Genomic DNA, 25,105 nt, shown 5'->3' with positions numbered 1-25,105 from the left:
TCGCAGACCATATGGAAACTAGAGTTAGTGAAAACATATCTGTGCAAGTGTTAAATGGAACTCCACAATGAGCACTGCTAAGCTCAAATATGTGACCTACACATATTGCATGTTTGTTTCTAATTAGTTTCTATACGGACAATTTTAACCTTTGCAACTTCTGTTCTCTGAGGCATTGAAAGAACCTCAGTTGACGAACCACAGCAGTGCTGGGCTGGTTCTGGTACCCTCTGTTTGAAGCTATTTGCATTCAATTGCAAATCAGTCCTTTTTAACCCATTGTTGAGGATATTTTCCACTTAAAAATATTCTGAGAACTTGACAAAACATTTGAAATTCAGTTGAGTGTAAGATACCTTTGGAGAAAGAACTGGTTTTGGAAAAAGGAGCAAGTAAGTATTTTAGTAATTAGTAATTTAGTCATTTTGGTAAGTAAATACATGACTCCTCATCATATATTCTGCAATATCAAATTACTACTTGATAAGGTTCCTGTGCTACCAGTCACATTTGGGAATTTACATGAACAAACAAGAAAAGTTAACAATTTTGAGTATGAGTGGTCTACGTTTTTGGTCTAGACTAACCAGATCATTGCAGATCATTCATTTCAACTCTAATCAAAACTTAAGAAGTCACTTAGATATTAAGTATAATTTACTCAAACAATAAATCAGCCAGTCTTCCATGGCACATAATTATGATGCAAGATAAAGGAAGATGAGGTGGTAGGATATGACTGCAAGATTTTTCACCAAAAGTTTGAGGCAGCTGAACTTCTACTACTACTTTTATGAAATCATAACTAAGTTACATGCACATTTCCAAAAATATATTACCAACACCTATTTTAAAGCATCAGATATTCTGGAAAATTTGCATAATTAATCTGTTTTAGAAGTATTACATAGAATTTGTTTTCTGTTCCATTTTATTTTGTGCTCTCCAGTATGCAAAACCTCAGCTACAAAAGTGTGGATATTCTTACCAATTCTGAAAATGATTTAGTATTTCTTACACACACATGCACAAGAGCACTTGTATGTGTTTCCTGAAGCCCTGAGAGGGCTTCAGGAAAAAACACATGCCATCAAGAATGCTGGACAGTGTTCAGATTTTAGCAAAATCTCATAAGAGTAAGACTTCATACCATAAGACGGTTTTGAAAAACAGCAAAGGAGGGAAGGTATTACTATGTGTCAAGCTTGAATAATCAGAAAAAAAAGGACATACTTCATAGAACACAACAGATACTTTTTAAATGGTGATCAATTTGAAAAATAGGCAGTGCCTCAAGATTTAATTACACGAAGTTTTTGCTCCTTTTGACTAACTAAAACCTTTACATATAAAGAAATAAATTAAACTATTTAATATAAAACTGTCACACTAATTACTGCTTGCCAGTAAAAAAATCAAATTTCAATTATCAAAGCCCCACAGGAATTCTATGTACTCACATATCTTGAATAATGCCACTAACAACCTGTTTTGTAGATTCATTACCTGAAGAGCACTTCCAAGTACTTCAAGGCCCACCACTGGCTTTCAGTAAGCAATGACAGGAAATTTCTCAAAGTAAATCAGGTATCAGACTAGGAGAGAATTTAGAATTCTCTTTTAAATTCAGTTTATTTGAAATCAAGGATCTCATACAGGCAATGAAGAAGGAAAAGATGAGAAGTATACAATGACTAAAAAAGCATCTCTATGAATTCTTTGCTACGAAGTAAAAAAGCAAAACTATTTCAGAGGGAGCAAACAAAAATTCAAATCCTACAGTGTAAAAATCTATGATGTGCTTAGATTTTTTTCTATACAGATTGCTATTTCAATATCTTGGGTGAAAGGACTGGTTTTTACAAATAAGGAATGAGACAGTGATTAAAGAGATTAGAAAAGTGATGTGGAGGATACTACTTGTTTTGGAACGCAGTGTTTGGTTTGTAAACAGTGTTTTCTGAGACTGAATTGGGAGGCTGAGTCATAGGTGAGGCAAAATCTGGAATGACACTCCAAGTGGTTATCAGAAGCATGCTACAGCCAACATAACATTTTCTCTGGATAGGCAGTGAGATAAAATACTGCTGTAGAGTTGTGAGGTTCCTGTGGCCTCTAGCTTTTTATTCTTTGTTATATCCTGGGAGCATGTTATGAATCTGACCAAAAGACAAAATCAGAACAGCACTGATAAAGAATTTTTTAATCTATAAAAGAACTCAGGTGAGACTAAGACAATTTTAGCTGTATTGTATAAAAACTATAGTACCATTAATCAATCACCAAATGGAAAAGGATAATGCAAGGATAATGCAACCAACTTCACTGAAATAAGACATTTAAGAATGTAATCCATCAAATATCTTGCAGTCATCGCAATGTGCATCTCAGACCATTAACTTCAGGTGACATTAAGTGAGAATTGCAACTTACAGGTATAAAATTAATAGTATAAAATACCTGAAACTTCTGTGAATCACTAAGCTACTACACCATTCCTTGGTATTATTAAACAATAATATTATTAAACAATAAAAAGACAAAAAAAGAAAAGGCTCTTTAGAAGATTTCAGTTACAAGATGCAAATATTTCTAGCAACAAGGGCCAACATTGTGAGGAATAATAATTGAGTCCATAGAAAAACTGTACACTAATGTTTACATAAAACACATGAATAATAGAAGGGGTTTTGGAATTTGAACACAAAGCTTCATTTTTTTCTATGTAGATCTTTACATATTATAAACCTTGCCTTAATGAGACTTTTTCTCTCAATAAACAGCACTATTGTGTGTAAGAACAATCCTGGAAGGAAAAAGTTTACTTGGCAGAATATATTCCTCTGAAAATACGATGTGGGAGCAGTGCACGCTCATTCAAATTCCGCCTTCACTGTTTTAACTGCAATAGTACTGATTCATTGCTTTCTGCATGAGGCTTCCATATTTGCACTTTCTACATAATTTCTGCATTACTTGCTGCTTCATTTATGAGGCAAATTTTCTAAATATGAAGTAGTAAAGACAAAAAATAAAAGCCCTAAAAAATCCTTGAAGGTGTTCAAGGATACTTTTCTTTAAAAGTCTTCACTTTTTATTCCCCTCTAGGGACAACTCTTTTTCTGCTTGTGTGAATCAAACCAACCTACCTCAGGAACTAACATCCCTACCAAATACAGATACATTCATCAATAATGTTGGAGCAGGGTCTTCCTTTTACTATCTTCTAAGGGAATTGATCATACTTTTTAATTGCATTTTTCACTATTTTCTCAAAGTCAGGCTGAAGCACTGAATTATTCTGAAGAAGGAAAGGCAAATTATAGAGAGGTTTTTGCATTCTAAGGTACAGGATGTATCTTTACAGAGCAATCTCAAAGAAAAAAAGGGTACAAAAATTATCACTTTTAATTTCTTTGAATGAAATGAAATGCAAGGAAGTGAAACCACAACATATTAACAACTAATTATTTATCAGAAATAGTTACATAAAGTCAAGTGAAACTGAATAATTGTTCATATCAGAAGACTAAGAGTTAAAGTAATACAATCTTATAACAGAAACAGTACCTTCAATCAACAGCTCTTGTCCATGACTGCCCAACAATGTTCGGGATAGGAAAGGGGCAAAATCAACAAAAATTTCTCGCAGGAGAGGGGCCACCTTTTCTAAGGCTCTTTCAAGCTTTGCAGTAATACTGTGAAAAAACAGAGACCATGATTGGAAGAACATTTCACAATAGAAGTTAAAAAAATTATGTCAAATCATACCTGTTTTTAAAAGTTGCTGTAAGCTTCTTTAGAAAAGAGGATGATCATAATTTGATTAAATGTTACAGTTTTTAAATGGCTTTAAGTAAATGGAAATGCCATGTCAGCATTGTGTCAGTCTCATAAATTCTACAGCATTTGCAGTGTACTCCAGAACAAGTAAAATTTTTACTCCCATTTTCAAACATGACAAGAAGGATGTCAGATATTCAAGTTAAGTCTATTTCACCTATCTCAGCTTATCCACATCTCATAATTTTATACACATTTGAAAGCTTGAAAAGAGAGCTTTTTTATTCACCCAAAACAATCACAAGCAACTTGCTTTTTTGTTCAACATTCGGTATTGCAAGGAAGTATCTGAGAAAGCATTCTAGCACAGATATCAAGAGAACCAATATACTTTTCTTCAGCTTTGAGGGAAAATGATCGCTTTGCCTTTGCACTCATGCTTCTTTGCCTGCTGAGACTCTTTGAAGCATGGTATGGTCCTTAATTTCTCCTTGTGTTGTGACTTCTGTTTGCTTCTTAAATACCAGAAATAATATTTCTTTGCCTGGGAATACAAACCTAGCAATAGTATGAGAACATCAGTATGATAAGGATTGTACTGTTTGAGGGTCTGTCTTTCCTTTTAAACTTGACAGGGTGTAACACTTTTGCCCTCTGGAACTCTTACGCCAAGGGTAAAAACTCGAGGCATTATCTTAAAGAAATAAAATATTACTTTAAAATGGAAATGAAATTACATACATATCCTAGTCTATTAAGAACTTTTGCTGTTCTTTTTAAGATTGCTGGGTTTTCATTGTATTGGCATTATGGCACCAAAATATCGGCATTTAAAAATGCAGTCATAGGAAGAAGTAACATTTATTGACCGAATATAAGAGAATGATCACTGACATTTAAATTTTATACTTTATCTGCTATCTGTAAACACTTAACAAATGTGGACGTTTTAATTCAGATCATGTGAAGGTCCCTACATTTAAAAAGAAAGCTGACATTATATACACACTGCAAGTTTTCCTTCATTAGCATAAAATTATTTTCTTGTACTCCTATAGCTTATTTTCTTTTAGTCTGCTGTAGTTTGATTTGAAATTCAGATATTGACTTTCTAATACCCTAAATGATGGGTTCATATCACCAGCCTTTGTTTTAAAAGATTATTTGAATTGAATTTCACTGTAGTAAAGCCTCTAGTTACAAACTTGAAAAGAATTCAAATGTTTTTTAAATTAATATCAATTTTTATTTAAGAATCAAGTAATATTGGAAGTGTGTATATGCTATTAATCAACATCTTGGATGAGCCACTAATAAACACCTTATTATCAAATGGGCAGCCAATGGATCTTGTTTACTATTATGGCACATTAATGGTCAATTTAGAATAGTATTCTGTGAAAAAATGAGATCAAAGGATAGTATTTTTTAAAAAACCCATATAAAAGGAGAGAAATTGATATTCAAATAGAGAAAGAAGAGAAAAATGTTTTTCCTTGGTGCATTTACATGTCAAAAACTGACTAGAGTTCTTGTTCTACACTTTCAAAAAGAACAAGCAAAAATTAAGTAGTAAATTTACACAGAGATCCTCAAAAAATTTTCAGGGAAGCAGGTGGCCCATCCGCTATTTCTCCTGTACTCACACATACAAAGGAGTGAGACTCAGCTGATTCTACAGCCATTTCTAACTTTTATTATGCCTTACAATGTGTACTGCAAACAAAAGGGAATCTCTATGGAGATTAATGTAACTATTTTTTTCGTGAATAAACTAAGAGATTTTAAGAGGTTTTTGTAAAGAAATAATATTTTGGTTTTCCCTCTCCATTTCTGGACATTTAAGGCAAATAAACTCCTAATAGCTTCCAAATTCAAGAGTATTTAATTTGCTGATTAAAGGCAACACACATCTGAAAATAAGCTATATATATATATATATAATATATATTATGTGCATTATTATATTCTAGATAGTATATATAGCATATATTTATAATTTTTATATATATGAACAATATAATTTATACATAGAAAGGTGATAAACTGTCAGACCAGATTGAAAGACCACAATAGCAACATCAGATTAAAGGAAACACCTTTGAAACTGTGAGCAAAAAGATTCCTAAGGACAATTCTTACAACCTACTGCTTGAATTGACCAGAAGGAAGTGCAAAGAGAGGTGAGGGCATAAACTGTCCCAGCTGCAAGCATGCTACCTTCCCAATCTCATTCCAAGCCAAACCTCTACATCCAAACCAAGACTATTAAATGCCTGAAAGTCCAATATCATTCCCCTCCTCACTTTGCTCAGTCTACAGCCATAATCAGCTCTTTTCCTATGCGGTTGCTACAAGGGAAGGCTTAAATAAGTTAGCTCTCCCTTCATGCTCTCTGTCCCCACAAACAAATCTGACTTTTAATCTCATAAAAGCTAAATCACATTAAATTCATATGACACTACAAAATATATATATATTATCAAAATAAAGGTGGTTTCTTAGGCAGAGGGGGTGGCACTGGGAGAATGGTCAGAGGAAAGGAAAATAAGCCCAAAAGACATTCCTTGGGGTTATTTACATGTCAGTCACTAATTTAAATTACTACTCAGGGTAAAACTACTTCTGTGTTCAAATTCCGAATTCAGAATTTGAGGTCCAGATTGTGCAACTCAAGTTCTCGTTTGATTCCAGGACAAGAACTTTAAAAATGCTTGTGAAAAAACAAGAACATTTCATTGTTTAAAATAACTGAAAAATAAACTAACTAATGATCCAACTGAAATTTAACATATCTATTTACTTCTATCAATTTAATTTTAGCATGCATATCTGAATTTAAAAAAAAACATTTAACCCTCAGTGAAGCATTGTCTTAGCATATGAAGACAAGAAGCAAAAAGGAGTGGTTTAATCACACCACAATTTTATTAACTTGCCTCATAAAACTGTCAAGCAATAAATAACATCATACAAATGGTCATTCTCTCCTTGAACATTGGCATTCTTTTGGAGTGGAGCCAACAGTCCTTCTGTTTTAAACCTGTGTCTGCACCCATTGCTGTGATTCCACATGCAACACTCACCCGACCCTTCGGATGGGACCAGCAAGAAAAAAAGGCATTTTTTGTCACTGTGTTTTAAACCACTGAAGCACTGATACTTATTTTATGGGTTATATAGGACCCCTGATTTAGGTTCATTTCATTTCTAGTTCATCAGGGAATGAAATCACTTGTTCATGAGCTACTAAGCTTGTTACCTCCTGAACAGCTAATAAACAGCTAGCTTGCTCTCTCCACTCCAAAATTTTTAAAACTACACCTTGCAGTGGCCAGCCAACTACAGGACACTTGGCCACTCCATAGTACATTCTGTGTCAGCTTTCTAGGGTAGACATGTGTGCCCCTTGAAAAGGTCAAAAATCTGTCTTTGGAGTGTGCTGCAGCAAAACTGGATACTTGTACACAACAATAACCTATTATATCAGATATTTAGTAGGAATTTTAGAAGGCATTTTCCTGGCTACCACTCAGTGTAAGATAGGTATTAGCTACCCCATAGAATGGGTCTCTTGCCAAACCAACTCAGATTCGGTGCACCATTTAGTTATCTGCACAAATATAGGTCTGGTTTTGTCCTCTCCAGTTTAACTAAGGTTTTAATTTGATCAGAAGAGGTTGAGTCTCTCTTTCCAATTGCTAGTGCTCCATTACCAAGCTGTATACATGTCCCAATTCGTAATATAATCACTGTACAAAGTAAAAAGACAGTCAACTGAAAAATGACTTTTAATGAAGTTTTAGTGTCTGATATAGTTTGAAAATTTCTCAGTTTGAACTCTTCAGTTAAACTAGTCAGACTTTTCAGTGAAATATTATTTTAGTATATACATTCTTAGTATCAAAAAGTTACATATAATACAATGTATATAACTACAATAATGCACATAAGGTGAGCTTTTTTCTTTTATTATTTATACACTACTTTTGGAGGAGAAATTATAATTAATATAAAAGGACAGAACTTGTGTACCTCATATTTTCAGCTGAATCCTCTGGCATTGGAGCAACAGTTTGGACAGCTGGGAGATTTTTGCTGGTAGCACCATTCACAAAGCTGGATGACGAAGAGGAAGAAGAAGATCCTGAGTCTACTGCACCTGTCCTCCAAAAAACACAGATCTTAATTCAGTCTTAAGAAACAAAAATTTTAGAGGCTTTAATATAGTCCTTGTATTATTAATCTACTTCTAAGTAAGGAAGTAGTGTTATTTATTACAAAATAATGAAAACCATTCCACATGATAATCATACCAATTAATACCTTATTTAGCTAGTATAAAAATAATAAATTTAAAAAGCTATTGAAAATCAGGCAAAATAAATCCTTACCTCATTTTCATTATTTCCAAATTACTTTCCAAAGTTGAAAACATTTTTACATCATCCTGTAATGCAAGATCTTTCTAAAATAAAGGTATACTTAAGATGAGCTTGAGTGGAGACTAGAATTTTAATTTTTTTTTTATTTTTAATATTTGTATATACATACTTGGCTGCCTAGTTGCAACTAAAGCCAGAAAATAAAATACAAATTAAAAAATGACAGAGAAGATAGAAAATGTATATCCTTTGGGGAAGTAATGGGAGAAACTAGTGTCTGAGGCGTATTAAGACTAATTACATTTTTTCTGTTTCCTTCCTCAAGTCAAGGAGAATTTTAAGATCTTAAAAGTAGGGAAGGCAGTGGTGGTATCATTTCAATGGGTTATAAACAGCTGCCCAGGAAAAAAAACCAACATTCAGACAGAGCATACATTTATACTTTAAGTGATCTGGGTCAGAGCTAAGGGCTAAACTTGGACTCTAAATGCCAATCTATCATGTTTGCTGAAACGGTACTGTGAGTTCAGCCTCTTTGAAGCAAACCAGCAAAGGCTCAGAGTGGCTATGAGCAGTGAGAGTGCTGTGATAAATGCTGTCTGTGTTCTGCTGCACAGTCCTTCTGCAACACATCACTGCAAGAGAGGTAGCAACAAACTTGGGAGTTCAAAGCCTGAGGGACTGCAAGGCTACCAGAGATGAGGCTGACAGGCAACAAGATTTATTCAAGTCAGCAATGAGGGGCAGAGACCCCCATTTAGAGACAACATTATTCTGGCAATTTTAAAAAAATTGTTATTATTGCTAGTCAGTTTTAGCAGTTGATACATCACTGTCCTTTGCATTACACAGGTATAAATTATTTTTCAGTTTCCTGCAGAGATATACAAAGCATTTATGGTTTCTTAACTGATTAAGCAGCCAGCCAGTAGTGAAGGAGAGGTCAAATGCTGCTAATAATGAAAATTTTTCTGACAGGAGGTATGATTTACTTTTTTTCTAATTTGTCTTTAAATAATTTTTACTAACAAAATAATTAAAGACAAGAATTTTGACTGGTTCATTTAAGAACATTTACATTCAAAAAAATTTCAAAGTGCAGCAGGATTTGCTTGTCTTTCTGACACCAGAGTAGCTGGTGAAGTTCCAGATATAGATTAGGAACTGATTTAGGCTGTTATTTTAATAATGGGAGTGGGAGATGGATTGTGGTTTACACTGGGTATTCTGACTTGGACTAAATACAAATTGTAAATGTACCCAAACATACTGGGAAAGAAACACAAAAATATAAGGTAGGCTATCTCTCCCAGGCTCAGAATCACAGCAACTTAACTGGGAATAGGATAGCTTAAAAAAGATTAAGGCTTCATACGTATGTGTGTGTTTATATTATTTGTGCATGTGTGTATTTATGTTATTTAAATATTTATATTCATATATACATAGACAAAACATATTTTTACTGCTTCTTCCCTTTTTCTTCCAAAGTAAAATTTTCTTCATTAAGGATGTTTAAAAATGCAGTTGCTAAGTTGTTTAACCAGTTAGGCTTCCAGAAGAGAAGGTCAGAGAGAGCTGAAACTAGTGGGTTAACATACAAGTGAGATTGAGGATATGAATTAAAGAAATCCAATCTAAAACCTATAAAGCCAATTTCTTACATACAGAGATGACGGAAGAACGCCTATCTCCCCAAAGATATATTCAAAGAAATAAAGGACTTCAGTAAATACATCTCATTAAATCGTGACAGTGACATTGACTATGACAGTGATGGCAGGTGGAATGTAAACACCAACTGCAGTCCATGAATAACTGAAAAAAACACCTTTCACACAAGTCCAACACAGAAAATGCCTCATAGATATAACTGTATTTCTAGCATATCTGTGACATACTGTAAAAACAACTGTAAATAGGTTTGGGAGGACATCTAGTGTTTCTAAAAAATTGCATTCTGTTTCTTTACCACAGTAAAAAAAAAATAAATTATAGACTACGAGTATATAAACCAGAAAGTATCTGGATACTTTATCTATATATCTCAAAAACTGATTCATGATTTACTGTTTTGACTACCATAGGTATACCTTAATTAAAAAGGTCAAAATGAGCATTTTAATCTAATAGATATTTGAATGTTTTCAGTGTGATACTACTTTTTTAAACTGTCCTTAATGTGTTTAGCATTTCTAAAATGTTAATATAAAATTAATATCTTCAAAAATTCATATCTTCATAAAATGCATTATTAAAGAAATTTAGTACACAGATAGTTCTAAAAAAATCTGATACTTGCCAAAATTCTATTGAATTATTACTTTTCCTTTAATCAAGCTAATCCATAGATTAGGAATCAAAAACAATTGCATTTTAAAAAAAGAAGTTATAAGATCTATCAAAAAAAGCAGCCTTTAATCCACAGTCAATGCAGCATGGCATCTGTAATTCTGTCCTCTACTAAGAACAGTATTGGGAAAATGACTGATTTTAAAATTTGCAATTTAAAATGCTTATTTTTTACTTACAAAGAGGAACTACTATATTGCAGACAAAATAGTTTAGATTTTTAATTAGTGAGAAGACTGAAAAGCTTACAACTAGCCAGTATCAACTGGAAAACAGAGTTTCCAGTGTAGGGGTTTTTTTCATGACATAAGAATACCTAAAAGGAAATCCGTTCAAGATTAACAGAATTGTCTACACAAATGCAATTCTTCATAGAAGTGATAACATTATTCAGAGCATTCATTCCTCCCATCTGCCTCAGGTTAATTAGATTTTAAGATTTCTTTTATCCTTAGAAAAATCAAAGTTCTATTACCAGGTATTAAAGGCAATCTGCAAAAGGAAAGAAAAAAAAAATGAGCGTGTCTTCATATTACTCCATAAAGCAGAAGGATGCCAAAAGCTTCCCCCTCTATTTGCTGCAACCCCTGGGAGATTTCCACATTCTCAAGTCTTGAGTGAAGTTGTGATATCCTTGAAGAGAGCTCTTCTCTCAAGTGCTTTTGCTTATTTTAGAAAGAAAACAGACTATAGCCAGACATTTCAAAGGAGTTTAAGTAAATATCAGCTGCTCTAAGTAAGGATTAATTTCTCAGTGGAAACATTTCTCCATGGTCAACAGGCCATGATAGATAATCCCATTATTACTATTATAAATAATTTAAAAAGAAGGTCTAATCCTCCTTCTATAGATCACAATAAACTACTTCTGCTACGACATGAGTACAGTAAAATTAAGTAGTTTCTTACTGAAAAACCTTCCAAAAATCATGGCATAATTTTAATTCACAAATAGTAATTGTCCAAAATATTCACCTCCACAATCTATGATTTCTTTCTTTGATGCATAAGGAGGGATTAATTGGTATGTATCACATAAGGATCCTCTGTTGCAGAGAATAAGAAAATTTAGCTCATTTACCTTCTAATCTACACTTACAAAACAATACTGAGGCTATGTATTAACTTATTTAAGGCTCTGCAAGTCCAGTGTGCACTATCAAAGATTATAAACATAGACCAAGAGAAAACACTGTCTCTAATAAAGGCCAAGATTTAATTTTTCCAGGTTCTACTTCTGAACTACAAAAAACAGCAACAAAAAGATGATTAAAAAAACAAAACACCACAAAAGCTAACAAAACAAAAACGAAACAAATAAAAATGAGGGTCACAAAAATATTTAAGGACAATACCTGTTGTATTAATCATACTTTTTGGTGTAGCTCCTGTTGCAGCAAATATATTAGGTGTACTACCCGGTGGCAGTCCGCTCCCAGCTGTGGCAGCTCCAACGGTGGTAACAGCCAGACTACCTGGAGGAGGTTTCTTTACTGGTACAACCACACTCCTGTGGAAGAAGAAACAGTAGATTATTAAAATTGCACAACAGAGCCAGGAAGAATTTTTGATTTTGATGAGTTTAGGCTGTTGCATAATGCTGTTGCTGAGGAATACATAACACCGTAAATTTTCTGAACCTTTCTGAAATAGGGTAAAACTAAGTTCACAGACCATAAAATCATACTCCTATACTTTGTCTGCAAATTCATACGATTCTAAGAAACTTAATTTGTCTTTCAGTATCCACAAAATGGAAACACCTCACCACTTCAACGAGATGTTGAGAACACTATCACCTGTGTTCTGTATTTGCAAAGAAAATGTTAACTGTCAGAAATTATGTCAGCAGTCTAGCCGTCTATACACATGCAATCTTAATGGGTATGTTAATTTGTTGATCTTACTCAAGTAACCTAAGATAAAATTTTTTTTGTCAGTCATCAGAACATTGGAATACAGCAGTATACCAATATATCTTCCAAATATAGTTGACTAGCAAACATAGTTTTGCACTCAGACCTCTGGAAAACCTTTATACTCATCTAAATCAATAGCACATGGTGCACGTTGATCAGCAAAAATGCAACACAATAAATATTTGCTTTCACAATATTGTTATGGTTTAAAAAGCAGCCTTGAGAATTTTAAGCTTTTAAGGAGAGAAGAGGGCTTTCATACAAGAGAATACAACATAATCTCAAATATAAGTAGAAAATACTGCATTCAAACAAACACTTTTTCACCTAGTATTAAATCATACTCTTTTATTTTAAAGTTTGAAAACAAAATGATCCGCTCCTTGGAGACAATATATTTTCAACACTGGACAACTGCCATAGTGCAAAGACCTATACTGACATTTTTCTATTTCATATTTCTCTTTATCTGAAAGAAACTCTGCTCCTAAAAAGTCTGTTTTGGTCTGTTTTGGTAGAAAACGTGAGTGAAAAACAAATGTGAAACAAATTATACTTGGATAATTTGGAGTAACATATTTTCAGCATTATTTACATATTTTCTGTTTAAGGAGATACACTCTTCATTAAAATTAATCATTGTGATAAAAAAAAAAGAGCCAGGAAAGGAAATTATATAGGGTAATAAGGCCACATTTTGCTTGTCAAGGTCTTTCTTTGGTAATTATTTTATAACACTTCTGTGTAAATAGGATGGCATATTATGAATCAAAAGGTGTGGCACAATGTTTTACAGTAAAGTACCTTGTTCCTGTAGGTCTAAATCTTCAGTCTTCCTGAATTTTAAAGACTTGCGATGACAGTGTACAGAACCATCCATAAGCATTTTTTCTCACTCTTTTTAGATGGGTTACAATGCCAGTTGATGTTTCTGCATTCTGAACAACAGTTTTACCCCTACCTTGAAGCATGTACTATTAGAAAGGTAATTCTAGGCTTATCAACATTTTCTTGTCTCATTCAATTTAAATTAGGAGAAGATGAATTTGAACAATGCAATAGCTATTGATTAAGGTAAGTGACCCTAAAATAATTGCTTTTGTCTGTAGTTAATAATCTCTTACAATCGTTACTGATATGAAGTGTTTACATAGCAGCAGTTACAGCTGAACAAAGCTGTGTCTACAGGGGTTAGACAAATCTGCTCCATAACACCATGAAATTTCCTAAAATTATCTCCAATCCACACACAAAGATCTCTAGCTCAATTAATACTTCAGTCAAATATTTGACTTTGGCTTATTCATGAATACTGAATAAGTACTCAAGAGCAGAGTCCCTGCAGTGCCATAAAAACACAAGAAGAAATTAGGACTTGTATCTTAAGTGGGAGCGTTTTCTGAAGGTATTAATTTCAAAATGAAACTATTGTCCTTACCTACCACCTTTGTTGAGAATTGCAATAGAAAGGCTAAGATTGGTAAGAATGAAAAAAGAATGGGAATATCTGGGTGCTGAGGCACAAGAACAAAAGACATGGCATGAAAAGGTATCTTTGATTGGCCTGTGCTAATAGCACATAGTTATCAGGTCATCAAGACCACAGGCAAGTGAGTAGCTTCACAAGATAACGTGACCTCACAGACGAAAACGGTGAAGAACAATGATTTCAAGAGTTGGGAAGGACAGAGAGACTGTTGGCTGGTCCATAAGAGATAAAAAAAAAAAAGGCATATCCAAAATCTGGAAAGAGTTGCCGACATATGAAGAACCCAGGAGATATGAGGAAGACTTGTTAGATGTCATCCCATGCTCTCTGTGCCATTGGACCTCTCATCTGAATGCAAGCAGGAAGGATGCCTGACTGCTGGATAGATTCCTTAGACACATGGCCATTCTACTGTTTGAAAATGTGAGACAGTGTGAGTGGATGACATGTCTTTTCTTTTGGGTTTTATTTAAAAAAAACCAGTTTTTACCTCATAAAACGTCTGGTATTGGTATTTGCTAAATCGCCAATACAATCACTGAAGAAATATTTCTTATTTTCCTGTTATTTTTCTAAAGATGAAGCTAAATTCAAGGTCTGCCTCCTTATCTTCAGACAAGTCAGTGGTCTTCCAGAGTGTCCAAAAAATCATCTATCTTTGCATAGCAAAGACCACATAGGCCAACTTTACATCTCAGATGTATTGGAGTCACAGAACAGTTTCATTTGCAAGGGACCTTTAAAAGTCATCTAGTCCAACCCCCAAATGGACTGGCCTACTATAAATGCAAAGAGTCTTTTCTTATGAGTGTAATTTAGGACTGAAAATAAGCTCCCATAACAAGAAGGATAATTCTTCCCATGTCTCACAGATACTAATGTTCTACACATGGTTGGCATTATTTTATATGTCTAAATCACCACATTAAGATGAGCCAGGTGTTACTAAATTACAAATTATCAAGAAATATCAAGATAAACCTCTCTACCATAAGAATAGGGAAAATCAGTGAGACTATCATCCCAGACTGAAAGAAAATGCAGCTCTCTGACATGTCATACATGGTGACCTTGTCAAAATGTCTCATTCCTACTGATAAAACAAAATGCAGCGAGTGAATGCAGAATGACATTCAGATAAAAGCAGACAGAAAAACCATTTGAAAAACACAACAGAGTGGTCAAAGATGTGCAATGCAATCAGAAGGACAGCAGTACAAGACAGGTGAAAGAGGTTGACTGACTGCTTTCAAGCAAAAAAAAATTCTTTTAACCAATCAAACCGCTCTAACATCACATATGGTGAAAACAGGCAAATCAAGACAAAACAGACTAATGAAAGAAGTATGGCTATTTACTTGAGCATAGTATGATTTGAGGAATGAATTTACTGTGATAGATGCCTTACATGTATCTGTCAGGAATTTGGCTTTTTCTTTCATGGAGGAACAGAAATCTACAGACTAGAAGACAAGAATACATACACTTCTATAATTTCATTTTAGGCCTTCTTAGTACAATGTATTCCAGACTTCCTAAATGTTCCAAACTGGTCTACAATTGTCTGAATCCCATCATCATGGTCTCATATGATCCCCAATGATTCAGTCAGGAAAAGTTTAGTAGTTATTGTCTGTAGTAACTGATTTTATTTCTATGCTCATTGGGTGGTTTAAAACTCTAAATATAATTGTGACTACTAATCACTGTTCTGTTACTCTATGAGTGTCCTTTACCAATTTTAAATCTAAGCCTGAAGTCATCGTAATTCATATCATGCTCAAGGTGAGTGCTGTTGATTCAACTCACATATCACTTATGCATTGCTGGTTCATTAAATAACATCAGCAAATACCTACAGGATTCTTCTGGGTTTTAGAAATTTGCATGAAATAAGTAGATGGAAAATAATGCCATTAGTGCAATGAACTGCAAAAAGAGAAAACTGAAATAAAAAATAAAACACTTTCTTAAATTTACTTTACTTAAATATTTAGCTATCCAGTGCTGACGACAGACAATTCAGGTTATGCAGTGCTATATTTTTCCTTTTTCTCTCTGATTCACATTCTGTATCTCTTCTCCATTTTAAAATTTAAAGGCTTTCCAACCTAATCTCTCTGGTCAACCTAAAGGTCAGAGATAAGCCTTCAATACTGGATGTCTTGTGCTACCTATCTGAGCAGCAGCAATTAAATTAGGATCACTTTACTCTCTTGTGGGATATGTGAAACCTCTTAAGTCTGAATTAATATTTCTTGCTCCTCCCTCAAAGCAGCAGAAAACATGAGGATTTTTCAAGAAGTGATCTTCAAAAAGTAGCACAGATTTCAGGCAAGGTTTTCACAGAATTACTCTGTGTCAAACAGCAACTTCTGTCAGATGTTTGAGAAGAAATCACAACAAAAAAATGGCTGACAATTTGTCTTCTTTATTACATGCTAGCTTGTTCCTACAGTTAGATTCATTTAATCTCTGAAAAGAGAGGTTAATATTCCTTCTCTGAAAGTTATTTATATTCTTCATATCTCTGTAGATGTCCAGTCCTTTATGAAACATGTATACTGTTAATTATCCCATTCTTCCTGAATTCAACCCCAGATTGTGTTCTGAGTCTGTAACATGTCACTGTTAGTATGTACTAACAACACATTTTGAATCTTACTTTAGACAACCTTCTATTAGGCTGACTGCACTAAGATAAGATTCATCTCAAATTGAGGAGGAAAGATGTAACTCAGAGGCAACAGCCATGGAGAAGAAAAACTGGATTAAAAAAATGTGAGGTATACTGAAGAGATAGGGAAAGCTCACAGAAGGCTATAATCTTTGAGACTTATGCAAATAAAACCTTAGTGCTGAATCTCTACTTAGTATGGGTTCTTTCAATCATTTCATACCATACCTTTATTAAAACATCCAAACCTTAAAGTATATGAAATGATCCTAATCTACTAAAAATTGCTTGTTTCTAAATAGAAGAAAGCGAATCATCTCAGATGTAGTTTTAGGACAAGGACCGGAAGTTCTTGGATCCTCAATCTTAGATCAAGCAGAAGAGTGAGGTAGCCCTAATGAAATTCCCTCCTTTGCATTCAGGATAAATTAGCTGAAGCATCTAAAATGATCTAAAATATTGACAAGAAACAAAGCAAACTGTAAAAGATAAAAAGCTAATTATCAAGAAAGATGAGTGGTCTTAGCTGAACAGACAAATGGGAAATACTGGAAATTTATTAAGTTTGAAGAATAGTGAATAGAATGTAAGTGAAGTAAATGTCAGAAATATGATCAAATATAGAAAAAGAACCCAAAGAAGCAATCAGTATGAGACACAGACAAGTATGGGTGAGGAATCTAATCTTGTATATATGGTGCAAAAAAAAAAAAAAAGGTAAGGACTAAAAAGCAGTATTCAGTCCTGTAAAAGTCAATATAGCTTTAACAGTGATTTTACAGAGGCTCATTTGGGTAAAAAAATCAAGACAAAAATCTAGTACAACTTTCATCTGTACACCCAGTGAACTGTACTAGAGAGTAGACGGATACTGGTTTCTCATCAGCTTCAGGTCAGATACACCTACAACTCCACGAATATGAATATGGAAAGACATGTTACACAGGTGATAAGAATTCTGAAAGAGCTACCCTTGTACAGATTTCTAAGTGATGGACTACATGATGGATTTCTAAGTGTTGAGGATTATGATTACAGCTCAATGAAAATAAATTGAGAGTTAATATACCCATTTTTGGTTGATTTGAAACCATTCATAAATTTAGGATAATTTTTTTTTTCTAAACAAAAAGCTGAGGTGGCAATGCACTCTCAATTTCAATAATATCACCCATCTAAGAAATCTCTACTAGAAAAAAATGGAGATGAACAAGTGTAAGCTTCAGAATGCAGTACTGGGTAGAATCACAACTAAATGAAAAAACTGTAATGATCTAGGCTGCATCTAGTGGAACAAATGCAAATTGCCAAAGGAGGAAAAAAAAAAAAAGATAGAGAGAGAGAGAAACAAGAAATCCCCAGATCCTAAAAAGCAATGACAGGGCCTGATTTTTGTCAGACAAAAGATGAGAGGGCAAAAAGGAATTATTGGTGAGTTATGCTCCATTACTAGCAAATCTTGGTGAAAAAACGTTTTGTGTTTGCTTCTAAAAATGTCAGCCTGGATGCCATTTTCAAGGAATTCAGTCTGACATTAAAAGACATGTCATAACTTTGAGGATCCAGGCTCCAGTGTCCCAGAAATCTGTTTATATAGCTCATAATGTAATTACAGCTACCTTAAGACAGATGAGACAGAAGGCAGCAATATATTGAAAACTAATTGAAAAATGCAGTTGTCCAGAAGCACTTGTGGGGAAGAGGTCTCTGAAAAGCTGCTCAAAGCTTCAGAGTTCGAAGTGAAATTTTTGATGTTGTCACTCTCAATCTATTGAAGAGGTGACAGACAATCAAACCCTTCTGGCTGCCTGGCAGCTCATTTTGCTGGCAGGTGGCAAACAATTAGACACACCAATTTGTGCCTCCTGATGACATTAAAGCATGAAACTAAGTTGTATGCAGGGCCTAGTGATTTGTGTGAAAGCATTTCAAAAATAATACTCTTTGCCGTGGCAACTCATTTCAGACTGCCACCTCCCATTACGGCTTTGAGTGGTGAAGACGACAGACTTGAGTTACGTGTGGTGCAAGGCCGCTTCTGTTCAATCCGTCATCAGCGCCCCCCGAGACCTCAATCCCCTCCTTTCATCAATATCACTTCATCATTTACATTCGATAGTACTTGAACTGCTGCATACATTAATTGCACACAAGTCCCATTTGACAAAACATGTTGGACACTTTTTCTGCTTTTACGTTTCATTTATGACTGCACAAATTCTAGGGAGGAATACACTGTACCTATTATGCACTGACTCTCATGGAAATATTAGCAATGTACAATTAAAAGAACATGCAGAGCAAAGCACTCCATATTAAATGCTAAAATAGAATTCTCAGTTTCAATTCTATTTACAGGAGTTTGCTTTACATGATGTTTAATGGCACGTAAGATCAGTGATCATGGTTAAATAAATATCTTTAAAGCAATGAAGATACTGTTATTTTTCCAGTAATTACTTATTACCTCAACTCTTTTTTACAAGGCACTCAGACATCCAAATATCTACCAAAACAAACAAACAAACAAACAAAACAAACAAAACCAAAACCAAACCAAACCAAAACAAAAAACCCCAACCAACCAACCAAACAAAAAAACAACAAAAAACCAACCAAACAAAAAACCCCCCCAAAACCCCCAAACAAACAACAACAACAACAAAAAAACAAAACCAAAAAAACCCCACGCCTAGCCCTATAAGGGCTAAGAATATTTTTAGATTAAGGTGAAAAATGTATTTCTCTAACCTAGATTTGCTTATAAATATGGAAACACTGTGTTTATTTTATAAAACCTGAAACAAATAGAACCTGACAAAACAATACACTCCATTGCTTATGATTTTCCCCAGGGACAATAGAGATGACCAATAGCCACACTGCTCAGTGAAGTACAGCAACAGAAGATCCTACAGAAATACAATCCATAGGCATAGTGTTAGCTTTTAAAAATAATCAGCTTATCTTATCTAACTGTTATTTTTCTATCAGTAAACAAAACTATAGTTACATGAGCAAGTATAGAAAAATAATCATGCTGTATAACTTTTTTCAGTTTTTCAATGGTAATTGGGATACTATAGGCAACACAAAATGTTCAGAAATCACCACAAGCCAAAATTCACCTTGCTTTCTCAATTAATACTAATCGAAGTTTTTATCCCCCTAACCTTTGCTTCATCCCCCATGAAAAGTTACAGTGTCAGGATATGAATCTGCTTCACTCTATAATTTGGAAAAGTGACACTATCACCAGTCATATTTGCCTCCAAAGATTGCCAGAGTGGTCACGTACTTTGACAATATGAAAAAACTGTACAGAAGAGTATTTGCTTGAACAGTGAGAATCATTCAATAATACCACCATGAAGTGTAACTAGACAGTTGAGGCCTTGTGGGTTAAGAACTTCAGTATTTTTATCAGGATGCCCCCAGTTCAATAACATTTTTTTTAGTTAGAGAAAAGAATGCAACACTTCCTAATCTGCTGGACCTGCCTGAACCTGCCAATATTTTCTTTCATAGTTGTTGGTTATATTAAAAATAATGATCTACCTCACTCACCAAAATCAGATAGCAGGATCATCTATTTAAGAGAAAAAAAGCCCTACACAAAATATAAGTGTGACTTATGTTGCCTAAAATTCATCCATTACCACCTTTTCTTTTTTTTTTTTTCTGAAGAAGTAAACAGTTCCAAGGGCTGACATGGTAAAAAATATGCTACCAAGATAAAAACACAGCTGTATACTTTGTAGAGGAAATAATGAAATCACAATTTGATCAGCAGGATAAAAGGACAGAGAAAAAACAAAACACTAAACTCTCTAGCTCCTAAGTGAACTTATTAAGAATGAAATACCTATCAAAATACATGAAGCACCTTTTAAATAACTCCATAATTCTGTATTAGTAAATACTAATAATGATGTTCAAAACGTACAAGCAGCCACATTGTTGCAAGAACAATCAAACGGAGGTGCTCACATTAAATACAGGCAATGGACAACCTACTGCAGTTTTTAAATGCTCTCGTATAGAGCTATGATTTAGAAATGCACAATAAAAATCACATCTTCAATCACCTTGATGTCAAGTTCCCTCTAACAAAGACAACTCACGAGGTGATATGCTCCATTTTAATTTAGGTGTCTAGCATTTTGTGAATCAACAACAGCGGTCTGAATAAATTATTTTTCTTATTGACCTAGGTCAAAATTTAGGTGAATAGGTTCAACTAAAGTAACCTTTTTGGTTATTACAGTTAAGGTGTTATTTTTTCTACATGTAGCATGAATTTTTATACTGCTTAATATACAAGAATGCATTCTGAAATATGATGGTTCCTCACACAGGATAAGGAAAAATTCCTAACTTAATAGGAAAAAAAATATTTTTCACTTCACATTGAAATCACTCTAAAATGAAAACATGCAGACTGATGAACAAAAAAATAATTTTAATTAAACAGCTGCTAAAGTATATCCCACTTTTCCTGTCTTGATCCAATTAACTATCTTGCAACAGACACTATCTGATTGTTTATTGAATTATTTCAGAAAAGCAGCTTCAGTACTTATCTATATATATATAAAGATAAAAAGGCATCAGCTTTTCTAAGGAATTCATGATGGAAAAGTGCTTCTTCACTTTTATTCTAAAACCCTCATATATCTTCTTGCACTTTACTGTTTATAATATGCTGAAAACATTGATTGCATCTGTTTTTCTTATGAAGAAACTGCAGAGATCTTGTCATACTTGAAAATATGACTACATCACCACTCATAAAAGTTACATTTGAAATCAAATGGATGAGGTCACTTGCACAACTTGTCACAATTTCTACGTTCAGGATAACTGAGAGGGACTGGACATTTAAAGAAAAGTATATTCACTAGAAACCCGGAAGCTACAGCCTAAAAAGATAAAGAAAGGACTCTGTGAAAATCTTCAGCAGTTCAGTTTTAAGCACTAACTTCTGAGCATATTTGTTGTTTAAAGACCTAAAAGGAAACTGTTTTCTACTATGACCATGCAAATAATTTGCCATGGTCAAAGCACTTCAGTACCAGAAAACAGTACAATGATGGATCCAATTAAGATTTAAGCCTTTGAAAGAATATTCAACTGAATTTCTGCACAGTCTGTTCTATATCAGCAGATATTACCCCTCCTCCTCCTCATTAAAATGCTATTTTAAAGGAAAAAAAAGATTTTATTGCAAAAATATTTCTTTGAAACAGGTTTGTTTTCCAAGTACTTTGTAGAGTTTTATTCACTGCTAACAGAGAAAAATAAGGTGAATTATTTTGTCTATATGATACGGTCCATATTCAGAAAAGGAGAAATAATACAGCTGTTTATAACATAGTCTAATACGAAACAATAGAAGAATAACCTTTTAAAAAATAAAAAAAATCTTCAAACTTCTGAATTACCTCAGTATAAAATAATTAATCTAACCATATACCTGTCAAACGAGTGAAACTGCATGGGAAGAATAGCCTGAGCTTCTCTCTTCAGTGCAGGATCTGGGTAAGGGATTGGATCCGGGCCACATTCTGCAATTTCAACAGGGGCTGCCACGAGGCTTTTCAGTATTTCTTTGACATTGATGCCTTTACTTTGGCTGATACTGGATATTGAAGATGCAGGTTTCAGAATTTCACTGGGGCTTTCTGTTAAGCTCTCCTGAGATTTTTTCACTTCCGAAGACAAAGTAGATAGCAGCTCACTCATAGCATCAGGACCTGTGCTGGTCTCCAAGTCTGTCCCATTCAAAATATTGGGCATCTGTTCATCTCCAATTCCAGAATCTGTATGTGGAATAGAGCTTTCCAGCTGAATATCTTCAACCGGTGTTGGTGTTTCTTTGTCTTTAATATTTTCTGGAAATACAGTTGGTGTCTCTGCAGTGAAATAGACATTATGAACAATAATTTAGTTTGCTTTTTTCCCCCCTAAAAATATGATCATAAGGTTTTAAAAGACAGAAATATATTAGAAAGCCCACAAATCATAGTAGTTTAAACCATAAAAATTCATTCTACATACAAAACATTTTACTTTCAACAGCTGTTTGGCATACATACAGACTTGGAAGAGGGAGCTCAAAATCACATTATGCAAACTCAGTGACATTTAGAAATTATGTCCCACTACTCACACAGTAATCAAACAGCAAAATACTTCCAGCAAAAACAACATTAAAAATTATAACCTATTGACTGCATAACTGTATGACCTGTGAGAGTACTAGAAGAGAAAACTGCAATCACTTATGCTTTCAGATTACTGTAAAATTTAGTCTTTGTATTGCTGTCAGCAAATATTAATCTTGCATTCAAAAGAAAACTGCTAGACATTTTGTTTGCTTCATGTTTTAAGGTGTGTATTATACATATTTTACATACATATGGTTACATTTAATATAGATTCATTTATACATGAATGATAAAAATGTGTTGTTATTGATTTTTTTTTTAGATAACTCCTATTTTTCCACAACAGGTAGAATTCTGAAATTCAGGAAATATTCAAGAACAAAATAAATACAGTTTTATAGACATAGGCAAGTGAAATCTGTTGAGTTTGGAACATTTCCAGATTGAAACGAACTCTACAACATCTTGTAGCCGAGAAGAGCATACCTCTATTAATTACTACTTCAGAGTAACAGACTCAACAACCCCATTAAATAAGAATAATTTGCTATATTTAGACAAAAGTTATCTAGAGTTGTAACTTCCATATTCATCTTTTTGGTTACTTCTTTAAGAGCAAAACAAACTATGGCTATTTTTAATGACAAAAAGCTTGCACTCAAAATTATTTTTTAGTTTATTTTCAAACTACATTATTTTATCGGATTATTTGTCTTGATTATAAAATTTAGCTGGCCTATGTATGAAATTAGAATGCTTCTTTTTTATGGATCTGATATAGTGGTGTAGATATTATGGGAAATATTTTACAACATACTTGGATAATGCTGAGATTGATACAAACAGAATGTGCTTTAATAATATAACTTTAAAAACAACCTGATAACTCATTACCAATTGGTCAGTACAGTCAGGTGTAAAATATTTATTTAGAACACAGGCATAAGTTTGAATATGTGCATATGCACTTAAAAAAATCTATATGAGATTATTTATGTCTTTGAACTAACGTTTGTGTAAACTTCTGCATGTGCACAATTATTAAGAATCAGATACAGATAGAACAGAACAGGCTTTTAAAAAGACAAAGCAGAATCACCCATTATAAGAAGTATTGTTTTCTTCTTTTAACAGCCATAAACACTGAAGCCACTTCCTCCTCCTTTTTCTCCTAAGTACCTTAAGCGTATCTTATCAAATAGATATGAGCCCTTCTTTGTGAAGCAGGAAGTAGAAACTGGATTTATGAGCTGCATCAAATGCATTTAGCATCTGCCAGGTCAGGAAGTAAAAAGATCCGTATCTGCTTAGTACTGCCTATATTTGGCGCAGAAGAACATCTGATCCACAGAATGATTCTAATGAATTTTCTGCTTGTCTATTTAAACTTCATCCATGCAAAGACAACACCTCTCAACTGAAGGGAAGATTAGGAGTGGACTGCCAGTCAAGCAGGTTGTTGCCCATGAAATGTATGGTAAATAAAATGGCATAAGGTTCCATTATTATGTAAATGCAAAGAGGGCACTGAAAAAAAGATTATAGTCCACTACATAGTGAAGTCCACTAAGCTCAATTTTCATTAAGGTCAACAACACTGAAAATAAAACTAAAGACAGAAAATATAATAAAAATACACTTGTGGAAAGTCAAAAACCAGAAGAAAGATTTTAATATATTAAAATCATGGCAATGAACTGACTCCAAGCCATTTTTGAAAGAAACAGTCCATGATATTACTGGTCTAGTAGCAGGCACTTTTGCCAAACAGGGAAGTGGAGACAGCAACATATGAATGGAGAAAACCACACGTGGTTTCTCTTTTTTTTAGAAATAAGGAAAAAAAATATCTGGACAACTGCAAAACTTCAAGTGTAAGCAAGACTTCAGGATTTATTTTGGAGTAAAGAATAGGAATGGAATGCAATGAGACAGATTACAAAATGGCTTTGCTAGAAGAGCTTTTTTTAAATTTATTGCTTGAAGAAAATAAGGGTCAACATAATAAATTCAGTAAAGCCAGGGTGGTCACAACAGACTCTCATTTAGCCATGAGAACCTTGGAAATTAATAGAATACGGAAAAAGAAACTGGCTAAGAAGGAGCCATTGCTTAGTTTTAAAAGTTAAAAAACCCCATCAGACTAAGAGAAACTACCACAGGATCTCTCTTGTTCAAAATTTTAATAAAGATTTCAGGTAAAAACTTTTGGCTGAAATTTGCTGATGACAAAGTTACAAGGCACAACCGACAGTCGCAGAAGGATGATTATTAGCAGGCATTACAGCAGAACTATAGATTACATTTAGTGGTGAAAAGCTATGCATCTA

General features: G+C 33.8%; 1 protein-coding gene across 5 annotated transcripts in view; it reads right to left on the bottom strand.

Annotated features, from left to right (window-relative positions):
* NBEA (neurobeachin) overlaps positions 1 to 25,105 on the bottom strand; it is a 478,282-nt gene that overhangs the window by 270,474 nt on the left and 182,703 nt on the right. For 4 of the 5 annotated variants that reach the window (XM_027899474.1, XM_027899469.1, XM_027899470.1 and 1 more), the window contains 4 exons: positions 22,082 to 22,520; positions 11,876 to 12,030; positions 7,819 to 7,945; positions 3,571 to 3,698 (listed from right to left, as the gene is read on the bottom strand). In XM_027899474.1, coding sequence (XP_027755275.1) covers positions 3,571 to 3,698; positions 7,819 to 7,945; positions 11,876 to 12,030; positions 22,082 to 22,520 — 849 coding nt within the window. The remainder of the gene's footprint in view (positions 1 to 3,570; positions 3,699 to 7,818; positions 7,946 to 11,875; positions 12,031 to 22,081; positions 22,521 to 25,105) is intronic. The other variant, XM_027899472.1, reaches the window with a different exon arrangement.

Source organism: Empidonax traillii, unplaced genomic scaffold, assembly GCF_003031625.1.
Source record: "Empidonax traillii isolate 1590-97213 ecotype Southwest subspecies unplaced genomic scaffold, ASM303162v1 scaffold670:size792703, whole genome shotgun sequence".
NCBI lineage: Eukaryota > Metazoa > Chordata > Aves > Passeriformes > Tyrannidae > Empidonax > Empidonax traillii.
The sequence above is the reverse complement of the archived record's forward strand: the minus strand, read 5'-3'. Positions and strand labels throughout refer to the sequence as shown.